Raw genomic sequence first — 21,231 nt, 5'->3', positions numbered from 1 at the left:
GCAGAGGAGCCAGGTAGCAGACCGCTCCATGCTGTCCCCAGCAGCAGTTATAATGAGTTTGCGCTCAACTACTCACAACCCACTGCAGACACAGACCACCGGAAGTCCTGCCTCAAGAGGTCTGACAGGCAGCAGACTCCTGACTCCTGATTGGCTTCCTGACCTATATAAACCCAAGGGGCATTCCAGAAAATATCCAGGCAGCGGTACGGATCTCCTGTAGCTGGATGATCATTCTTGCTCCCTGTTCTTGAACTTCTGGCTTTGACCTTGCCTTGATTTGGACCTTGCCTTCTGACCTGGATCCTGAAACCTAACTCATACTCTGATCTTTGGTATTGACTCTGGCCTGGAATTTGACTATGAGTGCCTCTGATCCTCTCAGCCTCAGGTTAGATCCTGCTCTGACCCTTGGTTCTGGCTGCCGTTGTCAGAATCCTGACAGTTTTCCTGGATCACCCTAGCCTGTGTTGATGGCCTACCATGGAGGCAGCAGGCCACTCCCTGCCTGGCATGTCCCAGAGGCTATGGGAGATGTCTGAATGAGTTGACCACTCCCAGGAGGAGATCCCCACCCTTTGAGCCCATGTATCATAGCTCACAACAGAGAACCAAGCTCTGCACAGGCAATCCACCCAGCTCCACAATGGCAAGGTGGCACTGCAGGCCCAACTGGCAGAGCATGCCTCCGATAACCAGATGCTACGAAAGCAGGCAGCCTAGCTGCAGGAAAGGAATGCTGCACTAGGGGCATGTACTGTGGCTGCGTACCCGGACCCACTCCCCCTCCCAGAATGTTTTATTGGGGACCACGAAAAATTTAGGGGGGTTATTAACCAGTGCTGCCTGTTGTTTCTGCTCCACCCCCAGGCCTGCCCCGCCAACCAAGCAAAAGCAGAACTCATTATTAAGGTTAAGATTCAGTCACAGGTATTTTTAGTAAAAGTCAGGGACAGGTCATGGGCAAAAAACACAAATTCTCGGAAGAACATCAGCAGATACCTGCTAAGTTTGGCTGCCCATGTGGTATGCTGTGGTTGATGTACCAGCAGTTAAGCAGCTTGTGATGTTATATCTTTAAATCCCTTATTCCTGATGGAAGAATAGACCCCCTTAGAGCTCAGTCCTGCACATATCAAGCTTGTGTAACTCTTACTGAAATTGCTGGGCAATGAAGGACTGTAGGAACTGGTCATAATTAGTCCTGTTTGTACTTTTGAGGATTCTGTGCTTACTTTGAGTTTCTCTGAGTTGGATTTTCAGAGGCTGGCTTCCTGTTCTATCAGGGCGAAGGATTCTTCCTAAATCTATGGGGGTCACGGGGCCTCCATTACTCTATCCCTGCCCCTCCTCTTCCCCCTGTAGCCCCGCCTCCCAGCCCAGCTGGAGCTGGACAGGGGAGTCTGGGCCTGAGAGCAGTCCTCGGCCCATATCCCCACCCTCCCAACCCCCTGCCCAGGGCAGGTGGCTCCCTATAGCTGCCTGCACGGTACTTACCCCAACCTGGCTCTGGCTTCAAGCCTGGCCTGGAGGCAATGCCTTGCGGGGAAGAGAAGAGAGAGCAGGGGCAGGCCCGTGGTAAAAAGTGGACAGGCCAGGCCCATCCACTTTCAAAAGTGGGAGGGCCATGGTCCAGCGCCCCTGTGTTCTGTTCATGTTTGTGTATACAAACATCCCTGCAAATGCTTGTCGAGCACTAATAATTGGATGTGCACTGACAGATTCTAACAGCTGCGCATATAGGTGGTCGAAGATACATGTGCCAATCCCATCTAGACACATAACCAGTGTGAAGGTAATAGAAAAATGAGGTTTTGTATGTGTAAATTTGAGCAACTGTTAGTGCTTGAAAAGCACATGTATGTCTGGGTGTGTGGAGCTGCACATGTAGTGACAGGAAGCCAGGTTTTCAAGACCATCTACAAATCAGGTGCTTTAAACGTTTGATAGTGCGTACTTTGCTGCACCTTGCTGATGAAAGGCTTTCATTAATGGTGACCACGTTAGGCCTGATTCTCCACTGCTTTGCACCTTGTGTATCACAGGTGCCAACTTTTCAAAGTGCTGGGGGGTGCTCGGCTGTTCCCCAGGCCCCGCCCCCACTCCATCCCTTCCCCCAGGGCCCCACCCATGCCCTGCCTCTTCCTGCCCCCGCTCCACCCTGGTCCCTCCTCTTTCCCCCAAAGTTCCACCTCCTCCCCCGAGCATGCTGCATCCTTGCTCCTTTCCCCTCCCCGCCGGCCTCCTACACAACACAAAACAGCTGTTCATGGTGAGTGGGATGCGCTGGGAGGGAGGGGGAGACTCTGATCTGTGGGGCCTGCTGGAGGGCGAGAAGCATTGGGGGAGTGGGAGGAAGCTGGTAGGGGGACTGCCGGTGGGTGCTCAGCCCCCACCATTTCCCCCCATGGGTGCTCCAGCCCAAGAATACCCATGGAGTCGGCGCCTATGTTGTGTGTTCACTTACACATGTATAAAATGAATGCCACTGTTAACTTGATTTGGAGGTTTTGTACACCCTCTTTGCACAGCAGAAATAAATACACGAGGTGCAAGGCACTGGACTTGTAATTCACAGAGATATCACTTAGGATACTGGTGATGAAATAAACATTTCTTGAGCACTGAATTTGCCCTGATTTCTGATCAGCATATTGTGTTTTGTCCAGTCCCTCGCCAACGATGTTACAGTGGCAATGGTACAGAGTACAGAGGGGTTGTGAAGATGACTGTTTCTGGACACAGCTGCGTACCCTGGAATTCAGATTTGCTTTACCAAGAACTTCACGTTGACAGTGTTGAAAAAGCTGTGCAGCTGGGCTTGGGACCCTACTCTTACTGCAGGTAAGAACTTCTGGCACACTCAGTGTTTGTAAACTGAAGTATACGTTGAACATAGCAGTGATCTTGGAAGAGTGGATTACCAGTGATATGCGTTCAGCAGTTATCTTTTGTTGCAGTAACACTGGTTAGCTTCAGAGAGTCTATTCAGAACATGAAATTCATAGACTCACTTTAAGCAGCCTAGGAGAAGTAGGTCCTCAAAAGGGATCTACATTTAGAAAGTGTAGGATCTTGCAACTGAAATACCTAGCTAGCTAGGGCCACCAAAAGAATGTCTAGACTTGAGGGAATGTTAGAAAGTTCGGGGCCTTTTAGCTTTCTCATCTCTGTGACCTTTTCCACACGAGTCCCAAAAAACAAAAACAATACCTCATAGAGTCACCCCAGGGGCCCGTAGTTAACTTCATCGTCTCCTCCAAAGAGCGACTGTGATGCTGAATGAAAAGGAGTACTTGTGGCACCTTACAGACTAACCAATTTATTTGAGCATAAGCTTTTGTGAGCTACAGCTCACTTCATCGTTAGTCTCTAAGGTGCCACAAGTACTCCTTTTCTTTTTGCAGACTAACACGGCTGTTACTCTGAAACCTGTCATGATGCTCAGTGTTCTGGCAATTGTCCCCTCTCCATGTTGATGTTGCATTCTGCCTCTATCTGTAGCGTATCATCAGCACTCTCAGCAGTCACTGCAGCTATGGAGACGAGAGGGTCCATCCAGGAATAGGGTATATGTAAAAATGAAAATCAGAGCTATGTGGAGAATGGAAGTTCTGTTTCTCAAAGGATTTAGAGATTTTGAAATTTAGTTTCACTTTGAATTGGAAGGAAAACAGAAAATTGTGAAATTCTTCATGAAGGAAAATTCTGGGGGGAGGAGACAAACTATTTCAGGTCAAAAACATTTTGTTTTGACAAAATCAAAACATTTCAATGTTGCCTTTTTAGAATGTTTTTAAGTATACTACAAACTAACAAAATGGAAATTAAGTTATTTCAAAACAAAAAATCTATGTTTTATTCTAAAAAATTCAAAATAGGATGTTTTGATGTTGTCCAAACTTTTCCTGTTTTCTTCTGCAATGAAATTCCAATGAAATCAATACAATTTTATGAAATGTATCGATTTCAATGGAACTGCATATTCTGGAGGGATATGGTTCTATACGTTTCTCTGACCAGCTCTAGTCAGATCATCTGTTGCGATTGGGCCTTAGGAATTATCCCTTCCTATGCCCTCTCTCAGCAGCTGGCCTTTCTCCAGGCCTCAGATAACCAAAAGAAAGAGACATACAATTTATGTCCATTTTATGGCAAACAGTGGGGATGGGCAAATATCAGACATTTTAGAGATTGGTTCAGATGCTTATCCTGCTGTTATCTGATTTTTTTGTTTTGTTTGGAAATCAGGCTAGTAATCTGCAGAGATCAGAATTTCTCATGAAATTTCCTATAGACCCTGGTTTATTTGGAAATATTATGAAAGCATCATTTCTCACAGTAGCCCTTCTTTTGCAGGAAGCCAGTGAGTGCAGAGAGCCATAAATAAATTAATAAAATCTGCTTTCTGAATCTCCAAAAAAGTGTTTCTTCTTTTATCCAAATTAGTTTGATCTCCACAGCAGAGTCTAGATTTAACAAAGTGTAAGGGGACTGTTGGCCCCTTACTAACATTCAGTGGGGGTGTTTTGATTGGCTAGCTCCCAGTACTAAAAGGGGAAGGGTCTATGGGAAACCAGGACCCTGAAACTGATAGTCCCCAGGAACAATGGGGAGAGGCCAATGCTCCGGGTCAGCCTGAATGACAGGGTGCGCAGGCTAATCAGAGAGTCAGGAGGCCAGGGAGGTCCCGTCCTCCGTGTGAGCTGGATTTGCCTGGGTCAGACAGAGTGGGGCTGAGCTAAGGAGAAAGCAGGGGCCGAAGCTAAGCTGGGGAGCAGAGCTGTCCCAGATCCAGAGGGACCAGAAAAGCAGCCCAGGAAGCCGGTCAGTGCTGCGAGCAGAGTCACAGAAGCAGCCTGCAGAGCAGACCTGTCCTGGGAGCAGAGCTGCAGCAACCAGAGGCAGAGGGGCCAAAGAAGCAGCCCAGGGAGCTGGAGGCAGAGCAGCAGCAGCAGTGCAGAGACAGAGTGGTGGAGCTGGGGCTAGAGCAGTCCAGAGCTGCGTGCGGTGAGCAGCTAGGGAGAGCGAGGGGGACCCTGGGCAGCGGGCCCAGCACAGGGAGACGCCTCAGCCAAGAGGCTCTGCAGGCCAGGCTTGGATCATAACCCTGACAGGGCGGGGGCGACACTGGGCAGAAGGGTCCTACCACTTAGAGCCTAAGAGCGTGTGGCCACCACCAGAGCGAGTGTCCAACCCACAGCATCCCTGCAGCACAGCCCGGGGCTGAGAAGAAGGCCTGGGACTTACAAGGAACAGACTGTGAACTGCCCTGAGGTTCCAGAGACACTGTTTGTGATGTTCCCTGCCACAGAGCAGGTTGATGTGTTTGATGTAACCTTTCCCATTATTCCTTAGTCTTTTTAAAATTAATTGTTGATTAAATCACTTGCATTTGCTTTAACTTTTATGTAATGGTCAGTGGGTCAGAGAAGTGCCCAGTGCAGAGAGAGTACCCCGGAGTGGGGACACCCTAGCCCCTGTCCTAGGTGACCACAGCAGGGTTGGGGGTCAAGCCTCCCAGGAATCCTGGGCCCAGCCTTGTTGGGGTTACAAGGACTCTGCCAGACAGGAGAGTGGAAGGGGAGTCCTCAAGGGCAGGGAGGCCACTGGGTAAAGTAAGTGGGAGCGAGGACTCCAATCCTTTCACTAGCCCACTTCACTGGGGTAGTGCAGAAGCCAGGAAAGTTCCCCACAATAGCGGGACTATTCCTCCGCTCACAAAAGCACTTAAGCATGTACTTGAAAACATCCCTGTTCAGCACATGCCTAAGTGCTTTGCTGAACTGAAGCCAGTTCAGGAGATCAAACCAATTTAATTTCAGAAGGGTTTAAACATGTGCTGAACTTTAAGCATGTGCTTAGGCACTTTGCTGAATCTAGACCTTGTCAATTTTGTCCCTTTGAGCACAGCATTCACTTAAAGATTTAAAATACAAGAAGTAAATCATATACCTGTGTAGGGGCTGGTGTGATCATGCCCTCTATAATGCAGAGAAGAAACAGTAAAGCCCCTTTTTTCCCACTTTTTTTGCTAGCAGATTTTAATTTTGAGGTGGGTATCTCCAATACACTCTGTAATCCCACAGATATATTCTTGTTCAAATATTCTAATTTAGAAACATAGTTGGCGGTAGATGACTCAACCCATGCTGCTGCTTCTGTTCTGAGAATTTAAAGTGTTTTAGTCTTTGAAGAGTAGAAGGTAGACTCAGAAAGCTACTGAAGAATCTTAAAAAAAAAGTGTGTGGTTTAGGATAAGTCATATTCAAATTAGGCTCCCTGTTTACCTGAAGCCCTGTATTATCTTGTCATTGTGACTAGTTATAGAGAAGATCTTTTTGAGGCTTTGAAAGCTACCATTATATTATGGAATGAGCAAATCAGACATATTTCTGGTTATTTCTGCAGCACTGACAAAGATAATTCTGTTTCTCAGAGAAGCATATTGGAACCAATCAATTGCAGTTAGTTCCTTTAAGAAAACAACATTCATTATTCTCTAGTGAAATCTTGAATATTTCTTTTAATCTACTTTTTAAGAGTGTTTGGTTTGCCTTCAAATACATTTGCAAAGTTTTTCCTATGTTTGCATTTACTCACAGAGAGAGACAGCTGAAGGACCAAATTCTGCTTTCATTTACACTGCTGTAAATCTAGAGTAACTCCATTGTGTCCAAATAGCTACTCCAGATTAATGCTGATGAAACTTGGAACTGAGTTCATCCTGATATTCCCATCTTTTTCTTGCTTTAAAGAATGTAATAAGATTCTTCACCTATCCTCACATTACCTCAATGTATTAGCAGAGTTGTCTAATGGACTGAAAACAGGCTAGGTGTTTTAGATTCTTAAGTGCTAGCTATTTTTGCTACTGACTTGCTCTATGTCCTTAAGCAAATCACTTAACCCATCTGTGTCTTTTATAGAATGGGGCTAATTAATGCGTACATCGCATGGGGACTTGATCCTGTAAAGTACTGAGCACTCTGGACCCAGTCCAGCAAAGCATTTAAAATCAATGAGAGTTAGGAGCCTAGGAGCTTTTGAAAATTACACTAGGCAACTAACTGCATCTTTAAAACCTGGCCCTTAAGCACATGCTTAACTTCAAGCAATGAATAGCCCTACTGAAGTGAATGGGACAAATCACAAGCTTTAAAGTTAAGCACATGCTTAAATGCTTTGCTGGATCAAGTCCAGACTGCTCAGCACATTGCAGGATCGATCCTATGAGTGGTGCAAGAGTAAGTATGTAAATGTTTGTTTGTAAAGTGCTAAGTATTGTTATTGACACTGCTTAATTTACTCTCCCCAAACTTTATTAGAAATCCAGATAATGATGAGAAGCCCTGGTGTTACATCATGAAGGAGAATACTTTGTCTTGGGAATATTGTAATGTTACATCTTGTGGTAGGTAAATATTAGGTCATGTGATCTGATAATAGATTTCATTTTTCATTTTAGTGTGATCCAGTGAAAACTTTTTTTCTAGTATCAATGGAACTTTTTCATTTGTTAACCGAAATTTTAGGTTTCATTTGCATTTCTTAAGTCCTGGTGGTCTCGAATGAGTAAGGTTATTTCCTTTGCTACTGTAACGCTCAATATGTTTTCTTGGAAGAAAAACTACAGTTTCCATGTAGAGTGTTATACAGTTATGCATCCTTAGTTTATTGCACAGTGATCACGATATTACAGCTGTCCTTGCCAGGCCATCATATGGTTGAGACTTCAGAAATTAATGGAGCTGTTGGTGCACCATCCTTCAGCATTCAGAGTAACAGCCGTGTTAGTCTGTATTCGGAAAAAGAAAAGGAGGACTTGTGGCACCTTAGAGACTAACCGATTAACCATCCAATGAAGTGAGCTGTAGCTCACGAAAGCTCATGCTCAAATAAATTGGTTAGTCTCTAAGGTGCCACAAGTCCTCCTTTTCTTTTTGCATCCTTCAGCACTTATCCTTACTCATGCAAGCAGCCCCATATAGATGAATGTGGCTATTTGAGTAAAGATTGCGAGTGTCAGTAAAGGTAGCAGAATTAGGCCCTCAATGAGTAAATCTCTGTCCTTACTGATACTTGTTTCAGCAGTTTAAACTAAAAATGTATGGCAAATACTAAATGGATTTTAAAAACTAAGAAGTCTGTTCTTCCCCTAAATTCATATTTAATTGCCATTAATGTTAATAGGCGTTATTAAAATGGAGTTACAGAATGGTAGCCGTGTTAGTCTGTATCAGCAAAAACAATGAGGAGACCTTGTGGCACCTTAGAGACTAACAAATTCAAATTTAAATTTGTTAGTCTCTAAGGTGCCACAAGGCTCCTCGTTTTTGCTAAAATGGAGTTGTAATCTGAACCTATAAAGTGACCATTTATTCTCCATCAGTGATTTAAATATATTCTACTCATGATACCATTTTTTTTCTAACTCTCTAAACTACAAAGCTAAAGGTGGTGTCTGGAAAACTAAGGTGTGTTGTTTCTGCTTCATGCATCATCACCAATCTACCCAGTAATAATGAGCCTAGAATCAGAGTGTAGGCCCCAATTCTGCTATTTAATTGGGTGAAATTCAATGAGATTTGGATACCTAACTTCCTTAGGTTCCTATGAAAATCCAAGTTTTGGAAATTGTAAGTATATGTAGTCTGATACTCACCACACCAATTTCTGTCTCAGACACCAGGAAAAGGACACCAGTAGTCCCAGATATTGTGGAGACCTTTGCAGTTGTCAAAAGAGCATGTGGAAGAAGACACAAAAAACGAAGTTTCATCAGACCTAGGATTATTGGCGGCTCTTCATCTTTACCAGGCTCTCACCCCTGGCTAGCAGCCATATATATTGGAAATAGCTTCTGTGCTGGCAGCCTTGTTCATCCTTGTTGGGTAGTGTCAGCAGCCCACTGCTTTGCTAACAGGTGAACTCAATGTTTTAATAATATCTTACAGTTAGAGAGCCCCTTATATCTCAGTTTCCCCGAATGCTTGTGAAACACAGAAGACTTACGTATTATAAAAAAAAGAGATCACTTTATAAAGCCTTGGAATGTTCCCACTTCAGAGGTGGAATACAGGAGCTCTTTAAGTGTACACAGTAACAGTACACAGGAAATGAAAAGGAAGATTAATCTAATCAAGATGGAGGTGGTGATAGTGGATAGAAGAGATAATCTTGAAAATATGGTCTTGTACACCTTGTACCTGGTAGGTTGCAGGTCAGGTTCTGTACCAAATATGAACTGGGTCCAGAGCTTCCCATTATCAAATTGATACATAAGATCCTTTGGTGTACTCTCAGGTAGATCTGTCAAATGCTAAGATAAGGTATATTACACACAACACCACCTTGTGGCTGAACAGTATAATACAGTTTAGCATTCCTCTAAGTTCTACATTCCTACCATTTACAAAATTGTACAAAAGGTACACTATCATGCTATCTTTAAAGTTCAGCATGCATCAGCCTGTTAAGTGCCTTTGAAAATACAAGTTTTCTAATTACACAACCTGAATGCATAACAATTTGATCATCTGGCTGTCCGTTAGTTGCAATAACTGTCAGGTCAATTTCAAATCTTGTTTCACATCTGTCAGCTGTAGCGTTTTCTCTGTTGATTGTTATTTCTGAGGAACAAATTGTACATGCTGGCTTTCTGTTGAACTTTTCTCTGTCGGTTTTGATCACCTATGGTCTGGGCGATGAATTCTTTTTTCTTTATGCCAGCTGGAGTTGTCCATGCTTTTTCTCCATCCAGTTTGACATGAATATTGTCATCAGGTTATCGCCCTCACAGCTCTCTGAGTGTAGTCTATTGTCAAAGTGTTCATAAGCTTTCTTTGCCTTTTTCTATCTGATTTGGTTGCTCTCTTCATGTCTAGCCACTTTGGAGATGTATTCGTTTCCAAAGCTGAAACAGTAATTCTGAGTTGTCTTTCCATCAGGAGTTTTGCTGGACTATATCCAGTAGCTACTTCTGGTGTTGATCTGTAGTTCAGGAGAGTAAGAAATGGATCTTACTGCCATAGAATTTTCTTGGCTGCCTGTAGAGCTTCCTCAGCCTCTCCATTTGCTTATGGGTAATGTGGGCTGCTAGTAATATGATCAAAATCATATTTTGTTCAGAATGATTTAAATTCTGCCGTAATGAATTATGGTTCGTTGTCCATCACTAGTAGTTCTGGAATACTGAAATGAGCAAAAGTGCACTACAGTTTCTCAATAGCGCTGCAACATATGATGTCTTTTTCAATTATATAATTTCTATATACCTGGAAAAACAGTCCACTATGATCAAATAATTATGTCATCTGAAGCTGCATAAATCTTCAGCTAATCTTCCAACCCTAATATTCTATGATTCTATTCAATATACACATTATATATGGTAGGTTGCAGGTCAGGCTATGAATCAGATATGGACTGGCTACAGAGACTTGTCAGAAAGATACACTGCAGATGTATTCACTATAAGAGCCTTAAATGTACTGTTCTATGCTCAGATAAGTTTGTTACACGTGGCCTCACCTTTTGCCTGAACAATATAATACAATTTAGTATTCCATTACAGTTATAGCAAGGATGATTATTATTTAACATTTATATTATGGTCATGCCTAGAGATTAACCAGGTTTGGCATCATTTGTGCCACATAGTGTACTATAAAAGACAATCCCTGCAGGGCCAGTGTAACCACTAGGTGAACTAGGCGGCCGCCTAGGGCGCCAAGATTTGGGAATGCCAAAAAGCGGTGACCCAAATATTTTTTTTACACCATTGCTTAGGGGCAGGTACCTGTCATTCTCCAGCGCTTTGGCCGCGCCAGGGCCAGCAGCCTCTTCACCTCGGAGTCTCCCCTGCTTGCCCGGGAGCCACTCCTCCTCTCAGGCTCCCCGGCCGTTGCCTGGGAGGATGCGGGCGGGGGGTGCCGTCGTGGAGGAGACGCAGGGGGCCGGGCTCGGCTGGAGCCCCGCATCTGCTGGCCGAGAGCAGCAGGAACCGGGCGCTGCTCGGGGGGAGCCAGGTGGCCTGAGCCCAGGGTGGCGGCAGCCTCCCTGGCAGCAGGGGCAGGCGGGGAGCATAGGTAAAGGGGGGACACAAGGTGGAAATTTTGCCTAGGGTGCAAAATATGCTTGCACCGGCCTTGTGCTTTGAGGGCCACAAAATTCTTTCCAGTGGGGCATATTGACTGAATCCCTGATCCACAGAGGGAGTATAGCCACCATTTTTTCAAGAGGCTTAAAAATGTGGAGGTGTTTTTAGATCTTTATCTGATAGCAGAATTTGAAATTTTATAGGGTGGAGATAGTAAAGTTACTATCAAGCCATTCTATAGGTAAAAGGCCTAGGGCCTGTTTTTCGTTCTGATACTGCTATGTAACTATGTTCAGGCAGGCACATGTTTATTCTCTGACATCAGTAAGATGATGATGAAATAAACTGGATAGAAGGAAAAACAGAACAAAGCAGAAAGTAAACTGGGGGGGGGGATTATATAAAGAAACAATTTCTTTGAATAAATCTCCAGATAAAATTGCACTTGGTTGGAATTTTAGTAAATACATTCTATTTTAGAATTCCAAAATATAATTGAACAATATATAATAACTGGATGTCCACAATAACAGTTTAGGATATTTAGAATGTATTGTTAGGAGCTATTGTAAGGAGGCAGCATTGGTCTTATAGGGAAAGCACAACACTGGGAGTCAGAAGGCCTGAGCTGTATTCCGAGCTCAGTTACTTTATGCCCATTGTTTAGTCATTCATCTTCTCTGTACCTTACTCCGCCTGTCCATAAAAAAGAGATGATAATATGTACTAACGTTTGTAAGATGCTCTGAGATAACATACTATATAAATACAAGGGATATTATTATTATTATTCCTGAAGGACAGAAAAGGCTACATTTTCAGAAGTAGATTTTTGCAATGCATGTGCATGAGCTAACAATTTGTGTCCCTATTCTCCCACTCTTACCCCTTACTTACTTCTTAAATAGCCTTACTGAAATTAATGGGTCCACTTGAAATGTAAGAATATGTAAAATGAGCTCTTGCATACACAAGTATTTACTTGGACAAATAACTAGTTTTGCATGGGCACATCATTCCCCCTACCCCCCATTCAGTTATTTGGCTGGATGTTAATACACACTTTGTAGATGAAATTAGGTGCCTACTGTAGAGTTTTATGTTTAGTTCAAAATGCTCAAAACAGCAGAGTAATGATTTATTATATAAAATAAATTAAATTTGATTGCCATTAAATAAAATAGAGAGGAGTCTGGAAAAGAGCCTTAGGGAATTAGATGGCCAGATGCTATTGAATTTTATTGGGACTTAGAAGCTGATTTCCTTAGTCTTTTTGAAATTTCTAGATGTACTAGGTAAGGAAAACATTTAATATCAGATGCACCTAGTTCATTCTGAATAATCCGTTTGCCATACAAGCAGGATACTCTGTTTTCAGAGGTAAAGCTGATCACATCAACTGAGAAAAGTGTTACATAATTTCGTACCTGTTGTTCCTTTGCTTAGTGAGGAAGCCAAGAGTAACAGAAATAAATATGCAGATAGCCTCTAGAGCTAATAATATCATCCTGAATGTTGTGGTGAAGCATGTGGATCTTCAGCCACAATGCGTTTGTTTTCCAAATGTTGTGAAATAGCTACTAACTTTGGCAGCTATTCAAGACATTTCCGCCCACTTCCAGCTGGTGGCTTGGAACATGCAGATTTTCAATAGTTGCTCCATCATATTCTGCACCCTTATGTATGATTAGCAAGTATGAGATTGCTGATCAGCTAGTTCAGCTCATCTGTTCTCCGCCAGGTGACAACAGATACCCGTACTGCTCACTTTTTGCATGACAACCCTCTCTTTTGTTCCTTCTGACCGTGGATGTATAAAATAGCAGGATATGTATAAGCCATAGCATGTCAGTTTAGCATCAATAAGATATATTTTAGATATTTGCCCTGGAAGTGGTGGGCCTCCAATTTGCTTTGAGGGCCACAAAATTCTTTCCAGTGGGGCATATTGACTAGGTTGCTGTTGGGAAAGAAGAAGAAGAAAATCATTTTCCCTGCCTTCCCTATTCTTTGGAATATCCTCTTTTACTTTGTTGTCTCTTTCTTACTTTTAAAAAAAGAGCTTCCTGATCTTCCTTCTTGCACCACGCATACAGGAATTGTTAAACTAAAGCTGTTTTCATTGTATACTAGAGTTCACCAACCACACCCTGGCCCCTCTCCCAGTTCAATATTCAGCACTGGAGGAGAAGGCATCATGCCTCTATTTCTGGAAGGAAATGGCTACAGACATGAGGATAAGGGAAATTTGGTACTACTGGCTAACCACTTGTGCACATTCCATGACAGTAGGCATATTATATGCTTGGCTTATATAATGAAGTGTTTTTGAGGAACACAGATTCTCTGATGTTGAAAACAGAAATGGCTAAATTTACTGCTGACTTTTGCACAGAATCATAGAATCACAGAAGATTAGGGTTGGAAGAGACCTCAGGAGGTCATCTAGTCTAACCCCCTGCTCAAAGCAGGACCAACACCAACTAAATCATCCCAACCAGGGCTTTGTCAAGCCGGGCCTTAAAACCCTCTAAGCATGGATGCATGTACAACTCCAACTGAGTTTACAGCAATAGTGAATTTTAATCTCATTGCTTTCAACATCAGAGTATTTAATATGCTTCCAAACACTTCCTGATAACTAGGGCCCCTATCAAATTCTCGGCTGTGAAAAATGTGTCACGGACTGTGAAATCTGATCTCCCCCATGATATCTAGTTATTCAAGGGGAGTGTCAGAGCTGGGGGCAACCTAGCCAGAGCAAAGGCGCTGACTCTGTGGGTGCTCTGGGGCTGAAGCACCCACGGGGAAAAATTGGTGGGTCCTCTGCACCCACCAGCAGCTCCCCCACTCCAACTCACCTCCGCCTCCACTCCGCCTCCTCCCCTGAGCACGCTGCCACGTTCTGCTTCTCCCCCATCCCTCCCAGCACTTGTGCCGTGAAACAGCTGTTCTGCGTGGCAGGTGCTGTGGGGGAGGGGGCAGGAGGAGGACCGTGGCACGCTCTGGGAAGAGGCGGGGCTGGGGAGGGGATTTGGAGAGGGGTCCAATGGGGCAGGGAGGGGGCAGGGCCAGGGGTGGGGGTGGGGTGAGCACCCACTGGCACCAAGGAAAGTTGGTGCCTGTGAGCCAGAGCACCAACTGTGCGCCAGGGTCCAGCTGCTAGTCCCAGGATGGGAGGGATAGGACTTCCTTTTCCCTGCAGGGGCCACTGCCAGAGCTGGGTCAGACCCACCTCCAGGAACCGCCCCCAGCTGCAGGAAGCTTCATGGCTGCTGGCTGGGAGCCCAGCTCTGAAGGCAGTGCAGAAATGAGGGTGGCTGTCAGCACCTGACCTGGGTGGGAATCTGTGGCCTCAGCTGTCAGCTCCCAACCCGGGCGGGAGGCTGCTGGGAAACCTGGACATATGGTGACCCACGACCCTCACTTCTGTGCTGCTGCTGGCAGTGGCACTGGCTTTAGAGCTGAGCACCCAGCCAGCAGCCGCTGCTATCCAGCTGCCCAGCTCTGAAGGCAGCATCCCTGCCAGCAGAAGTGCAGAAATAAGGGTGGCAATCCCCTCCCACAATAGCCTTGAGACACCACCCCCTCTGCCCAGGACTCCTTTTTGGGCCGGGACCCCCACGGCTACAACTCTGTGAAATTTCAGATGTAAACACCTGCAACCACGAAACTGGCTTTTTTAATCCTACGACTGTGAAATTGAACAGAATGGACTGTGAATGGCCCTACTGATCACTTGTGAATGGCTGTCCCACGCGCTCCACTGTTTGTATGTAGAATAAGAACCTGATCCAACTCCCATTGGAGTTTTTCCATTGGCTGGAGTGGTCCCTTAAATCCAAGGCTCTCATGTTACTGTTTTTTGCATTTACTGTTCAGTGTAGAACCACACTTTAAGCACATGTTTCAGAGTAACAGCCGTGTTAGTCTGTATTTGCAAAAAGAAAAGGAGTGCTTGTGGCACCTTAGAGACTAACCAATTTATGAAAACCTGGATTTGTGCTGGAAATGGCCCACCTTGATTATCATACACATTGTAAAGAGAGTGGTCACTTTGGATGGGCTATTACCAGCAGGAGAGTGAGTTTGCGTGTGTGTGTGTGGGGGGGGGGGGTGGAGGGTGAGAAAACCTGGATTTGTGCTGGAAATGGCCCAACTTGATTATCATACACATTGTAAGGAGAGTGATCACTTTAGATAAGCTATTACCAGCAGGAGAGTGGGGTGGGAAGAGGTATTTTTTCATGGTCTCTGTGTATATAATGTCTTCTGCAGTTTCCACAGTATGCATCCGATGAAGTGAGCTATAGCTCACGAAATCTTATGCTCAAATAAATTGGTTAGTCTCTAAGGTGCCACAAGTACTCCTTTTCTTTTTACTTTAAGCACATCTTTCTTTTTCTACAAAAGGAGAGCATCTGTCCCTGACTAATTGTGTTTTCCTTTTATTTAGTCCACTGAAGTCCAGTATTAGAATTGTTCTGGGTCAGCATTTATTTAATAAAACAACAGATGTAACGCAAACATTTGAAATAGAGAAATACATTTTGCACCCAGATTACTCAGTGTTCAGCCCAACTGAACAGGATATTGGTGAGTATTTTAATTTTTTTACCATTTTATTTCATGCAGGTAGAGTTCAGTCAGTTTGGAAAAAATATACTGCCTCACAGTGCCTTTACTGTGAGAAAATTAAGAAATTCAATCTATTTAGTCGATCCAAGAGAAGGTCAAGATGTGACTTAATTGTGGTCTGTAAGTACCTGCCTTGGGAGAAGATTTCTGATACTGTAGTTAGAGGGCTCTTAATTCTAGAAAGGCCTAACAAGATCCAGTGGCTGGAAGCTGAAGTTAGAGAATTTCAGGCTAGAAATAAGGTGCAATTTTTTTTACTGGGAGGGTAGTTAACCACTGGAACAGTTAACCAAGATGAGTGGTAGATTCTGCATTACTTGAACTCTTTAAATCAAGATTCAACATCTTTCTAAAACATATGCTGTACTCCACCAGCAGTTATGGGCTTGAGACACAAATTAGTTGGTGCACTTCTCTGGCCTGTGTTATTCAGGAGGTCAGACTAGAGGATTATAATAGTCTCTTATCGCCTTAAAATCTATGAATCTGTGCATCTTTTTAACACTAAAGAGAGGATAGGCTTGGAAATAATCTGTTATGCAATTAATTCAGTTAAAAGTTAAACTGCAGGTTCTCCATTAACAATCCAAACATGAGAGCCCTTTGGCTTTGAGGCTATTTAATAGACTGGCACATGGGAAACCTTGGCACAAGAATGGAATAGGTTCTTCCCCTCACAGCTGGTGAATGTTTTTTAGTAGATATGGCATTAACAGTAGGTGCTCAGGTACTGTGTTGACTGATGTGGTATAAGAATCTGGAGAGATTAATCTGGATCTGAGGTCTCATTCTGCTCACGCTGGTGTAAATCAAAAGTGACATCAGTGTTGGTGAGATTGGAATTAGGGTCATGTCCTGAAGTGCTGAGCACCCATATCTCCCATTGACTTCAGCTGAAGTTGTGGGCATCTCAGCACCTCTGGAAACCTGACTCTTGCTTTGTAAAAAGAAATGGTGCATACTTTATCTTTCATAACCCTGCATCCCCACAGTGGTGCTGAAACTAGGAGCGCTGGGAGTGTTGCCGCACCCCCTGGCTCGAAGTAGTAATAACAATCACCAAATACATGGTTTCCATAATCAGTACCCCCACTATAAAAATTGTTTCAGCACCTCTTTGTCTCCCCCACCCCTCTTAAGGAGGTGCAGGAAAATCTATTCTGTAATATAAAAGAAAACTCTTCTGGAATAGGAATAGTCGAATATGTGTCAGACGTCAATTGGCCGTGAAATCAGCAGCTGTTGGGAATAAGTCTGTCTTTGAAATATCTTAATTAAGTGAGGCTAGGGATTAATTAGAATTGAACCTGAGATCTACTGCTATCACTCCAATTAAGAAGAAACAACTCTAATTTTGCTACTGCTGTATTTTCTTTCCTGCAGTTTTAATTAGGCTCAAAAAGAATAACCAGCGTTGTGCTGTCAAGACCCAGTTTGTTCAGCCAATCTGCTTGCCAGAAAGTGGCATGTCCTTCCCTGATCAACACAAATGTCAGATTGCTGGATGGGGACACAGGCATGAGAGTGAGTTGAATGACAAATTTGATGTGAGGAAAATAAATTGATCATAACCCAAGCCTGACATTTCAGTGGTTCTCAAACACTGACTCATAAACTGAGCTTATGTAACTGGTTACTGGAGGTGATTATGAAACGTGTCAGTCTTCAAGCTTGTGATGTTTCTTGCTAGTTGTACTCCAGTACAATTCTTAGGTTATGTCTACACTACAAAATTAGGTCGATTTTATAGAAGTTGATTTTTAGAAATCGATTTTATGCAGTTGATTGTGTATGTCCCCATTAAGCGCATTAGTCGGTGGAGTGTGTCCTAACTACCGTGGCTAGCATCAACTCATGGAGCGGTGCACTGTGGGAAGCTATCCACTCTGCTGGAATTCTGGGTTAAGCTCCCAATGCCTGATGGGCCGAAGACATTGTCACGGGTGGTTTTGGGTGCATGTCATCAGTCTCCCTTCCCTCCGCTGAAAAAAACCCCCAAGTCCATCTCTGCACTCTGTGCAGGAGCTTCATGGCTTTCTTTGATGGATATTTTGTGGTGAAAACTCAGCTATGTTCGTATTTGTGGAGGACACTAAATGTGGAGGGTTAGCAAATACAGAGAAGTTTCTCAAACCTTTTGTTACCAGGGACTGTCTTGCTGCCTTCCTAAACTGTCAGGGAGATCTCCGGGATCGGCACTGGTCCATGGACCGGTCGTTGGGAAACACTGCACAGGAGTATAGAACTAAACTGTAAATGGACCAGGAGTGATTGGGGACTGCAGGAGATGATGGGAGAATTGGACCAGGAGTGATTGGGGACTGCAGGAGACGATGGGAGAATTGTTGCTAATAAATGTAAAGTCAGGTACATCCAATGTTGGGTAGTGCATCAACACAGATACAAAATTTGAGAGACCATAACTATGCAGCTATAGCCATTGTACCAAAGTGATTGAGTGTATTTCTCTAATACTGTCCTCATTTTTCAAAAGACACCTCGTTTCTCAAGCTGGGTATCTAAAAACGGAAGCACCCAAAACCAAAAGCTGCTTTTGAAAAATGTGGCTATTTCTTTGTCACATAGCTACATACTCTGATTGCCAAAGAGAAGATATGGAATCCTGTTTGAGAGGTTAGGGGACCATGTGGTCCACCACAGTAATCACTATCTTCAGAAGAGGTCCACAATATAAACAAGTTTGAGAACCATTGAATGTTTGGCCAAAATACTCAGTCGCTTTTAAACTTGTATGGTGCAGCATGCTTCCCTGATAAGCTACTCCACAGCTAAAAGGAATTAATTTTTTGACTTTTTTTTAAAAGATGCATCCAACTATTCTAACGTTTTGCAAGAAGCATTGGTTCCCACTGTTCCTGAGCATAAGTGCAGAAGCTATGAAGTTTATGGTGATGAAGTTAATGAATACATGTTCTGTGCTGGTTACTTTGATAGCAAATCAGATGCCTGCCAGGTAATGCTATGGAATTGACGGGGTGGGTGTATGTGTGAGAGAGATATTACAGTATTAAAAAAGCTTTAAACCCTCATATTTATGTTTTTTTCTTCTATTTTGTTTCTCATTTTTGGTTTTCTCACATTTTGGCTCTGGGTGAGGGTACAGACTTGTTATTGCAACAGATTAACGTGTCCTTAAAATTAAAGGGATTATTCCTACATAGACCATCAGATTTTGTTTTAATTGGTTCATTTTGATGGAGCAGGTTGTTAGTCCTTTGGGACACTATTTTGGAGAGCAGTTGGCAACTTGCTTACCAGAGGCTGGGAACATTTAGAGCTACAGATTTTGCTGCTGTGCTGCATTCATGGCTTGAAATTCTTATCAAGAAATCAATCACTCATTTTCCCTTATTTGCTTTACAATATAGACTTGCATAGGGCCTAAGTAGAAATAGTGATAAATTCTTATTACGTTTGATTTTTATATGAGAGAGGTTTTTTTTTATCAAGTTGTTATCTTTTAGGATTTCTAAAGTAAGAGATTAGACAGACATGTTCTGCTTGATTTTAAGAGATTTTCTTGGAAAGAAAATGTGGGTTTTTTTACATCAGTGCATTGATACACAAATAGCTATGAGTGACATTTATTATTTGTAAAGAGTAATGAACAAGGTGCTGAGAAGAAAATTAATCTTTGGAGAGCTCAAACTTCATTTGATGACATTGCTGCTCACAGAAACATTTTGATGTAAATGCATCAAAACTTTTTCTTTCTCCCTTGATCTCAGAGAAATTTTTTGATGGCAAAAAAATATTTTTAATTTGTTACATTAGGTTTCAGGTACTTAAGGAACAGTGGTTCCTTTCACCAGTGCTGCTAACAAGATTTTCTTTTCAGCCTTAAGAATAGAAATGTGTGTAGTTTTCTTTTCCTTAAAATAAAAATAAATGCCCTTGCTAGATGATTGCAAAGCTTGCATACATCATGTTGTACCAAATTCACACTGGAGTAGAGTCAAAGCAGGCATGAATTTGTACTTGTGTATTTAACAGGTTGAATGTTTTCAGGTCCAAAGATACTTGTGGTTACAGTTGTAATGAAAACATTGATATTCAGGGCCAAATTTTTAAATAGCTGCAATTATAGTGCATTCAAAATTTCCAGGCATTGCCATGTAGAATTTCAAAATCACACATCTGGGTATGCAAATTGTATACATGCCTAACTACATGATTTGCATGACAAGTACCTCAGTTGTGTCCATGAATGTGGTTGTAATGGAGGCCATATGAAAATTGTTAACCTGAGCCTGCTGTCATTGAAACTCATGGCATAACTTCCATTGTCTTCAATGGAAAGAGCATTGGTCACTTGAGCCTTAATGGTAGGATTTCAAAAGCAATCACTGATGTGCATTTTTGACAATCCCACCCTACTCTTCTGGTCATTAAGGGAAAAGATCCATATCACAATTCACAATTTTTACAACTGGGGTTTATATTTTAATGGTGTCTTAATCTGTCTTTCATTGAAGCACGGATATTTACTAAATCCGTATTATACAGTTTCTTATTACTTTTTTAAATCAACATTTATTTAGCACTCACTGCTATACCATCTGAGTACTCAATGCACAGTTTAATAAGATGAAAACATTTTCCTTGTAAAAAATATTGTCTTATTTTATAGGGTAGGAGAAACCTAATCTTTGATTCTTTTAAATGGGTCACCTTTTGGGACTGATTAAATTGACTGATTAAATTAAAAATGTTTTGTAACAAGATTAGCAAATTAAGATTATCTTTCCTTAATTTTAACACAGGGTGATTCTGGTGGACCTCTGGCCTGTGAAAAAAATCAAATATCCTACCTCTATGGGATTATCAGCTGGGGAGATGGATGCGGCAGGGTCAACAAACCTGGAGTTTATACCCGAGTGACCAAATATGTGGACTGGATAAATAAGCTAATCTTCCCCAAAAAACAAATAGAAGAACTTTCATATGTTACTGTTGCCACGCACGTTGTATGAACATTATATCCTAGAGTAAAATATGTATGGTCAATAATTCTTAGCAATTCTAAGATGTACTATTAAAATTGATCTGATGTCAGTAAACTGTATCTTTTGATTTCAAATTTGAGGGCACTGAATGGCTCAAATAATGAGATGCAGAGCCTGTCAAGGCTGAATCCCCACTCTGGCACTTTGAGTGCAGAAGGTGGGGGCCCGCACAGATTCTAAACATTAATACTTGCCACTCCAGGCTGGTATTAAACTCCCAAGGTTACAGCTTTTCTCTGACCTTGGCTTGGTAAACGCTGCCACCACCCAAATGAAGAAAAAACCCTTTGGACCCAGGAAGGAGCACTTGGGAATTCCTCCACTTGAGGGTACCCTCAAGCCTTTTTACACACACCTGGGGAAGAACTGAGAAAGAAAACAAAGGAAATTAGCGGTTGCTACCAGCTAATTAAACAACATATGCACAAACCTCCAAAAATCTAATCCTGTTCTTAAAAAGGTAAA

At 42.8% G+C, this 21,231-nt stretch overlaps 1 protein-coding gene across 1 annotated transcript in view; it reads left to right on the top strand.

Annotated features, from left to right (window-relative positions):
* The window catches only part of HGFAC (HGF activator), a 69,188-nt gene extending 48,453 nt beyond the window's left edge, over positions 1-20,735 (top strand). Inside the window, exons 8-14 of the mRNA XM_073340141.1 lie at positions 2,670-2,844; positions 7,329-7,414; positions 8,686-8,926; positions 15,558-15,697; positions 17,123-17,263; positions 18,565-18,713; positions 20,524-20,735. Coding sequence (XP_073196242.1) covers positions 2,670-2,844; positions 7,329-7,414; positions 8,686-8,926; positions 15,558-15,697; positions 17,123-17,263; positions 18,565-18,713; positions 20,524-20,733 — 1,142 coding nt within the window. The 3' untranslated portion in view covers positions 20,734-20,735. The remainder of the gene's footprint in view (positions 1-2,669; positions 2,845-7,328; positions 7,415-8,685; positions 8,927-15,557; positions 15,698-17,122; positions 17,264-18,564; positions 18,714-20,523) is intronic.
* Positions 20,736-21,231: the final 496 nt, after the last annotated feature.

Source organism: Lepidochelys kempii, chromosome 4 (genome assembly GCF_965140265.1).
Source record: "Lepidochelys kempii isolate rLepKem1 chromosome 4, rLepKem1.hap2, whole genome shotgun sequence".
NCBI classification, from domain to species: domain Eukaryota; kingdom Metazoa; phylum Chordata; order Testudines; family Cheloniidae; genus Lepidochelys; species Lepidochelys kempii.
The sequence above is the reverse complement of the archived record's forward strand: the minus strand, read 5'-3'. Positions and strand labels throughout refer to the sequence as shown.